Here is a 9,111-nt window from a genome sequence, read left to right as displayed (position 1 = left end):
CTTCTAACTAACCTAACACAACCTAACCTAACTTAACCTAACCTTCTAACCTAACCTAACCTAACCTAACCTAACTAACCAACCTAACCCTAACCTAACCTAACCTTCCTAACCCCTAACTAACCTAACCCTAACCTAACCTAACCTAACCTCTAACCTAACCTAACCTAACCTAACCTAACCTAACCCTAGCTTAACCTAACCCTAACCTAACCTAACCTAACCCCTAACCCTAACCTAACCTAACCCCTAACCCCAACCTAACCTAACCTCCTAACCCTAACCTAACCTAACCTAACCTGCCTAACCTAACCTAACCTAACCCTAACCTAACCCTAACCCCTAACCCACAACCTTGCCTAACCTCAACCAACCTACCTAACCAACCTAACCTGCCTAACCCAACCTGCCAACCTAACCTACAACCTAACCTAACCTAACCTAACCTCTACTGCCCCTAACCCTAACAACCCTCTAACCTGTAACCTAACCTAACCTACCTAACTAACCTAACCTAACCTAACCTAACCTAACCCCAACCCTAACCTAACCTACCTAACCTAACCTAACCTAACCTAACCTAACCTAACCTAACCTAACCTAACCTAACTAACCTAACTAACCTAACTAACCTAACCTAACCTAACCCTTACCCTAACCTAACCCTAACCTAACCTAACCTAACCCTAACCCTAACCCTAACCCCTAACCCTAACCTAACTAACCCTAACCCTAACCTAACCTAACCCTAACCTAACCCTAACCTAACCCTAACCCCTAACCTAACCTAACCTAACCCCTAACCTAACCCTAACCTAACCCCTAACCTAACCTAACCTAACCTAACCCTAGCCTAACCCTAACCCCTAACCCCTTTGCCTAACCCCACAACCTGCCCTAACCTCCTAACCTAACCTAGCCTAACCTAACCTAGCCCTAACCCCTAACCTAACCTAACAACCTAGCCTAGCCCTAACAACCCCAACCTCTACCCTAACCTGCCCTACCTAACAACCCCAACCTGCCTACCTAACCTAACCCCTAACCTAACCCCTATAACCTAACCCCTAACCCCTACTAACCTAACCCTAACCCTAACCTAACCCTAACCCCTAACCTAACCCTAACCCTAACCTAACCCTAACCTAACCCTAACCCCCTAACCTAACCTAACCCTAACCCCTAACCTAACCCCTAACCTAACCTAACTAACCTAACCTAACCCTAACCCCTAACCCCTAACCTAACCTAACCTAACCTACCTAACCTAACCTAACCTAACCCTACCTAACCTAACCTAACCTAACCTAACCCTGCCCTACCTAACCTAACCTAACCTAACCCCTGCCTAACCCTAACCTAACCTAACCTAACCCTAACCTAACCTAACAACCTAACCTAACCTAACCTACCCTAACCTAACCCTACCCTAACCCCAACCTAACCCCAACCTAACCCCAACCCCTAACCCTAACCTAACCCTAACCTGCCCTTGCCTAACCCTAACCTAACCTAGCCTAACCTACCCTAACCTAACCCTAACCTTCCTACCCCCCCAACCTAACCTGCCTGCCTAACCTAACCCCAACCTACCTGCCTAACCTAACTAACCCTAACCTAACCTTCCCTAACCTAACCTAACTAACCTAACCCTACCCTAACCTAACCCTAACCTAACCCTACCTAACCTAACCCTAACCTAACCTAACCTAACCCCTTCTTCTTCTAACCTAACCTAACCCTAACCCTAACCCCTAACCCTAACCCTAACCCCTACCCTAACCCCACCCTCACTTCCCTAACCCTAACCTAACCCTAACCCCTCAGTGCTTCTAACCTAAAACCTCTCCCAACCATGTCCACCAATGCTCCAAAACACACTCTGGTAATATGGACCCCAACACCAACACTTGGTCCATTTTCATGACTTGCCAACCTAACCCCACCCTCACTTTAACCTCCCAACAACTCACCCTCCCACTCAGTGCCCTAACCCACCTCTCCCAGGACCATGTCCAGACCCTAAATGCTCCAAAACACACTCTGGTAAGGTTCCCTATGGACCACCAACACTTGGTCCATTTTCAACTTGGCCAAGTCACCAACACTACGCACTCACCCCTAACCTCCCCAACAGTCTCACGCCTCCGCCCTCACCCTAACAACAAAATACCTCTAACCATGTCCAGACCTAAAATGCTCCAAAACACACTCTGGTAAGGTTCCCTATGGACCCCAACACCAACACTTGGTCCATTTTCATGACTTGGCCCAAGTCCACCAACCCTACGCACTCAGGGCTTACCTGGCGCTCTAACCTCACCCTCCGCACTCAGTGCCCCTGAGCAACCTAATACCTCTCCCAGGACCATGTCCAGACCGCCCAAAATGCTCCAAACACACTCTGGTAAGGTTCCCTATGGACCCCAACACCAACACTTGGTCCATTTTCAACTTGGCCAAGTCACCAACCCTCCCACGCACTCAGGGCCCCCTGGCGCTCTAAACGTCTCACGCCTCCGCCCTCAGTGTCCTGAGCCCTAACCCCTCCCAGGACCATGTCCAGACCGCCCAAAATGCTCCAAAACACACTCTGGTAAGGTTCCCCTATGGACCCCTAACACCAACACTTGGTCCATTTTCATGACTTGGCCCAAGTCCACCAACCCTCCCACTCAGGGCTTCGCCCTGGCGCTCTAAACCAGTCTCGCCTCCGCCTCAGTGCCCTGAGCACCAAAAAACCCCTCTCCCAGGACCATGTCCAGACCGCCCAAAATGCTCCAAAACACACTCTGGTAAGGTTCCCTGGACCCCAACACCAACACTTGGTCCATTTTCATGACTTGCCAAGTCCACCAACCCTCCCACGCACTAACCCCTGGCGCTCTAAGTCTCACGCCTCCCACTCAGTGCCACTGAGCACCCAAATACCTCTCCCAGGACCATGTCCAGACCGCCCAAATGCTCCAAAACACACTCTGGTAAGGTTCCCTATGGACCCCCAACACCAACACTTGGTCCATTTTACCACTTTCTAAGTCCACCAAACCACTCATAACCCTCCCCCGCACTCAGGGCTTCGCCTGAGCTAACAACTCCACCTCGATACCCCTAAAAAGTCTTAGTCTATGGCTATAGAAACTACCACCAAACTTGGTACTAACCTATACCTCCTACTGTCACTTACCAGTTATAGAGCTTAGCACTTTTTTCAATGAATAACTATGGCAGCTATGTCAAGGAAACCACACCCAAACTTTAATAGATTGTACCCTAATGTCACCCTCTGGCCCCATATGGCCCCTACTCCTACTTTTTGAGTTATTGAGCTTAGCACTGACCTGGCTTTTCCCTAGCCCTAACCCCCCCACCCTAACCCTAACCCTACCTCCTAACCTAACCTAACCTAACTAACCTGCCTACCCTACCTACCTACCTAACCTAACCTAACCCTAACCCTAACCCTACCCTAACCTAACCTAACCTAACCTAACCCTTGCCCTAACCTAACCCCTAACTAACCCTTAACCTAACCCTAACTAACTAACCCTAACTAACCTAACCCCTAACCTAACCCTAACCCTCCCACGCACTCAGGGCTTCCCTTCTAAGACAGTCTCACGCCTCCTCAGTGCCCTAACAGCCAAATACCTCTCCCAGGACCATGTCCAGACCCCAAAATGCTCCAACACACTCTGGTAAGGTTCCCTATGGACCCCAACACCAACACTTGGTCCATTTCATGACTTGCCCAAGTCCACCAACCTCCGCCTCAGGGCTTCGCCCTGGCGCTCCCAAGACAGTCTCACGCCTCCGCACTCAGTGCTTCCCTGAGCACCCAAAATACCTCTCCCAGGACCATGTCCAGACCGCCCAAAATGCTCCAAAACACACTCTGGTAAGGTTCCCATATGGACCCCCAACACTTGGTCCATTTTCAACTTGGCCCACCAACACCTCCCACGCACTCAGGGCTTAGCTGGCGCTAGCAGTCTCCGCCTCCGCCCTCAGTGCTTCCTGAGCACGAAAAATACCTCTCCCAGGACCATGTCCAGACCAAATGCTCCAAAACACACTCTGGTAAGGTTCCCATATGGACCCCAACACCAACACTTGGTCCATTTTCATGACTTGGCCCAAGTCCACCAACCCTCCGCACTCAACTCCACGCTCCTAAAACAGTCTCACTCCGCACTCAGTGCTTACTGACCTAAATACCTCCCAGGACCATGTCCAGACCCCAAATGCTCCAACACACTCTGGTAAGGTTCCCTATGGACCCCCAACACTTGGTCCATTTTCAACTTGGCCCAAGTCATAACCACTCCCACGCCTCAGGGCCCGCCCTGGCTCCTAACAGTCTGCCTCCGCCCTCAGTGCTTCACTGAGCCCAACCAAAATACCTCTCCCAGGACCATGTCCAGACCTAATGCTCCAAACACACTCTGGTAAGGTTCCCATATGGACCCCCAACAACCTTGGTCCATTTCATGACTTGGCCCAAGTCCACCAACCCACTCCCCACTCACTTCCTACCTAACCTCACCGCCTCAGTACCCACTGACCCAACCAAATACCTCTCCCAGGACCATGTCCAGACCCCCAAATGCTCCAAAACACACTTAGGTTCCCTATGGACCCCCAACACCAACACTTTATTTTGACTTCCAAGTCCACCACCTACGCCTCAGGGCCCCCCTGGCGCTCCCAAGACAGTCTCACGCCTCCACTCAGTGCCCTGAGCCCTAACCTCTCCCAGGACCATGTCCAGACCCCAAATGCTCCAAACACACTCTGGTAAGGTTCCCTGGACCCCTAACACCAACTTGGTCCATTTTCACTTTCTCAAGTCCACCAAACCACTCTAGCCCCCGCACTCAGGGCTTCGCCCTAACCCTACTCCACCTCGATCCGACCCTAGTCGTAATGGTGTCTATGGCAGCTATAAACAACCCAAACTTGGTACCTCCTATACTAACAAGTCTGGTGAGCTTGTCCTTACTAAAAGTTATAAGCTTGCACCCCTAATGAGTCTATGGCTATGTCAACACACCCACCAAACTTTAATAGACCCTAATGTCACCCTAACCCCTATGGCCCCTCACTCCTTTACTTTTGAGTTAGCTTAACCCTTTCTGGCTTCCTTTCTAACCCTAACCCCTAACCTAACCTAACCTAACCCTAACCTAACCCTAACTAACTAACCTAACCCTTACCCTCCCCTAACCTACCTAACCTTACCTAACCTAACCTACCCTAACCTAACCCCCAACCCCTAACCCTAACCTAGCCTAACCCCTAACCCTACCTAACCCTAACCTAACCTAACCCTAACCCTAACCCTAACCCTAAAATACCTAACCCTAAATGTTCTTAACCTAAATGTTCTTAACCCTAAATGTTCTTAACCTAAATGTTCTTAACCTAAATAACCTAAATGTTCAACCTAAATGTTCTTAACCCTAAATGTTCTTAACCCTAAATGTTCTTAACCCTAAATGTTCTTAACCCTAAATGTTCTTAACCCTAAATGTTCTTAACCCTAAATGTTCTTAACCCTAAATGTTCTTAACCCTAAATGTTCTTAACCCTAAATGTTCTTAACCCTAAATGTTCTTAACCCTAAATGTTCTTAACCCTAAATGTTCTTAACCCTAAATGTTCTTAACCCTAAATGTTCTTAACCCTAAATGTTCTTAACCCTAAATGTTCTTAACCCTAAATGTTCTTAACCCTAAATGTTCTTAACCCTAAATGTTCTTAACCCTAAATGTTCTTAACCCTAAATGTTCTTAACCCTAAATGTTCTTAACCCTAAATGTTCTTAACCCTAAATGTTCTTAACCCTAAATGTTCTTAACCCTAAATGTTCTTAACCCTAAATGTTCTTAACCCTAAATGTTCTTAACCCTAAATGTTCTTAACCCTAAATGTTCTTAACCCTAAATGTTCTTAACCCTAAAATTTCTTAACCCTAAATGTTCTTAACCCTAAATGTTCTTAACCCTAAATGTTCTTAACCCTAAATGTTCTTAACCCTAAATGTTCTTAACCCTAAATGTTCTTAACCCTAAATGTTCTTAACCCTAAATGTTCTTAACCCTAAATGTTAGGTTTTGCCCAGCGGTACCCTTCCTTAAAAAATTTTAATTACATTGATTGTTCACACCCATTTACCCTTATTTACTAGAGGTTTCATAAAACTACACTCACTTGAATAAAAACAACCATTACTCTTACTCTCATCAAAAATGTGAGAATGAAATATTATTTTGCCGTGTTTCTATAGTTTACTATATGTTTAGGGTAGCCTTTGGAAGGCTTGGTGACAGGTAATCTATCTTAGCCTCTATAGCAAAGGTTTAATGAGATTGGATCTTTACATCTTCCAGATTTGTGAAATTCATTACAATAAAATGGATGTAGGTAATTAGTTTGATGAAGCTACCAAATAAATGAATGAAAATGGTTGGGAGAGCATCAACACAAGTTACAGTGAGTGTTGAAATATTTCCAAGGTTAAATGATTTTTTGGTACTACTGATGATGTCTACTGTTATTGCAAGAGAGGCAGAAGAAACCTCAAAAAGATGTAAAAACTTAAATATATGAATTTCACAACCCAGTATTGTCCGTATATACCCAACTCCAAGATGGTTGCAATTTAGCTTATAATGAGTTGCTACCACTAAAATGGAAATTGAGGGTACTAATTACAGATTTGGATTTAAAAAATAGCTTGTTATTGGTACTGCAAAGACCTCTGTGTGGCACCAAGAGCATCATGCACCTTTTTGCATGTAAGCAGCAAAAATTGTCTTAGCTTAGCTTTATGGCAACTGACTTTTCAGAGTGAGAACCAGAGATTTCACTCCAATGGAAAAAGTACCCAGTGAAGGTATTGCTCCATGTCTCAGTCCATGGAAGGGCTAATGCCATATGCAAAACACAGTAAACTTGAAGAATGCAATGTGGTGCAGAGTAAAAGAACATCAGAAAAAATGTGAGTGCAGTTTTGTTTGCAAGGTGCTCTGCTTACAGGCAGGTTGCAATTGTTGTAAAACCATTTACAAATAAGTATAAGCATGATCCTATAAGGGGAAAATTAAGTTGAAGTAGATTTGGTATCTGAATTAAATGTCTCAAATTAACTGTTTAGAACAGCAACAATGCAATTTACTTTGAGGGATTTTACTTTATAAGGAAATTGTGTTTTACCATACCTATTAGCAGTATATTCAATGGGCGACATTGTGGAAACAGTCTCAACTACTGTGTAACATTTTGTCTTTTAACTCAGAAATAATGCTAATGTGAACAGAAACCAAAGTTTTAGATTTCATTGATTAATTGTTACTATGTTGTCTTTTTTACATTTAAAATAAATGTCCTGATGTGTGGACATAATTATTCTGAGCAGCTACATCATGTGAAAATAATTTTATATTTGGGATGATTGGGAGCTAATGATTGCAAAAATCAAAGAGGATTTAATAATACATTCCATGGTAGAGCTCAGGTCTTAGGAGGTTAAAGCTGTTTAGCAGAACATTAAGCTGAAGATTTCCTGAAAATAACATAAATTCCTTTTGCATTTAGAAATGGAGGAGCTGTAGAATTGAAGAGAGAATGCCAGTTGGTGTGTGTGTGAGGCTAATCCTCATAGAAGACTGGACTGCATTTAAGACTCCTGAGTCCCAGAGTCACCTTTCCCACGTGCTGTTCCTATAGGCGGAACCTGGGAAGGCTGATACGTACCGGGCCCCTGGTTTCAAAAACACGCTATCCGTTAACACCGCAAGGTGGAACTAGCATGCCCAGGAAGCAGAAGAGTTCTCCGTTGATTCTCTGCTGTTCTGTGTTGAGTGCCAGGAGTCTTCTTGGCGGGGCACTGAATAACCTTTTCCAAGCTAGCGAAAGTGAACTGCACACCAGCATTGGATTGGTATGGCTGCCGGTGCCATAATGCCCCCCAGGAGGATGAGCAAAAGCAGCCATAGCAAGTCATCAAGAACCTGGACCAGCAAGCGGCTGCCTTCCAGATCTCTAGAGAACTGCTGGGCACTATCATTCCTGAAATAAGACCAAAGAGCAATTCTAGTGCCATCATACACCGCAAGACCTCTAGAATGCTCAGTTTCAAGTGGTACCAAGAAGGGTTTATGATAACATTAATAAAGTGAGGAGACTTACCCAAAGCAGCAAGCAGGGAAGTTTTCTATGATGGAGTTTGCAGCAGGCAGCAGTTCAACAATGAACATCACATTCTGACTCATGGTGAAAATTTTCTACGTGTATGTTTCCAAGCTCATTCTAAGCAATGTAGTTTGGCAGAGGAGCTCATTCTGGTGACAATTGTATATGGATTGTTAAGGGTTTCAGCAAAAACAGCTGAACTATAAGGTAAAATATGAAGCCCCACCATGTAATGCATTCTGGGTAATGCTGAAGGAAATTTTAAAATCCATTTCAGATGTTCAGAATGTTGTAATACACATTTTTGGTTCCTAGCAGATACTCAGCAATGACATTAGAAGTTGAGCTATGACTTATGTCTTAAAAACAGAGTTTGAAGAAAAAATAAAATGAGGTAAAACATGATAAAAATATTCAAAACCAAATTCCAGCCTTCAAAGCAGCACTAAGATAAAATTCCTTCATCCAACGGAGGCTCAGAGATGAGATTTTAAAGCTGCTCAGTGAGTTATTTACAAAACAGAGCTAAAAAAGAATTAAAAATTAAATACAATCTGGTTAAGCTAAGGTAAGAGGGCACTGAGGTTAGGTTTAAGTCCCAGCTTGATAGGAAGCTCCTAGCAAGACTTAGATTAGGCTGAAAAATGAATGTGAGTCTATGGCAGCTCTATAAAGGGAGTGGGCTAGGACCCTTAAACATGGTGGGCACCTTCAGAGGATTGGAGGGAGTATACACTGTAAATTTGATAGAATGAGCACTTATACTTTTTGAGTTATTTTGAGTGAGCAATTTTTCAAATGACTGGGGGTCAATGGCAGCCATATGAAGAGAATAAGCCACACCCACCAAACTTGGATGATATGCGGGTACCCTCCCACATTTTCTCTGTGCCAAGTTCAAGCTCCACACCACTT

The 9,111-nt window shown here is 44.8% G+C and overlaps 1 protein-coding gene across 1 annotated transcript in view; it reads left to right on the top strand.

Moving 5' to 3' along the window:
• The window catches only part of LOC122825847 (protein broad-minded-like), a 20,007-nt gene extending 12,195 nt beyond the window's left edge, over nt 1-7,812 (top strand). Inside the window, exons 16-22 of the mRNA XM_044107430.1 lie at nt 2,530-2,596; nt 2,706-2,795; nt 3,598-3,698; nt 3,757-3,898; nt 4,673-4,797; nt 4,851-4,986; nt 7,732-7,812. Of these exons, the coding sequence (XP_043963365.1) occupies nt 2,530-2,596; nt 2,706-2,795; nt 3,598-3,698; nt 3,757-3,898; nt 4,673-4,797; nt 4,851-4,986; nt 7,732-7,812 (742 nt within the window). The remainder of the gene's footprint in view (nt 1-2,529; nt 2,597-2,705; nt 2,796-3,597; nt 3,699-3,756; nt 3,899-4,672; nt 4,798-4,850; nt 4,987-7,731) is intronic.
• The last annotated feature ends 1,299 nt before the right edge of the window (nt 7,813-9,111 follow it).

Source organism: Gambusia affinis, linkage group LG22, assembly GCF_019740435.1.
Source record: "Gambusia affinis linkage group LG22, SWU_Gaff_1.0, whole genome shotgun sequence".
Classification (NCBI taxonomy): domain Eukaryota; kingdom Metazoa; phylum Chordata; class Actinopteri; order Cyprinodontiformes; family Poeciliidae; genus Gambusia; species Gambusia affinis.
Note: the sequence above shows the minus strand (reverse complement) of the source record. Positions and strands in the feature narration are given on the sequence as shown.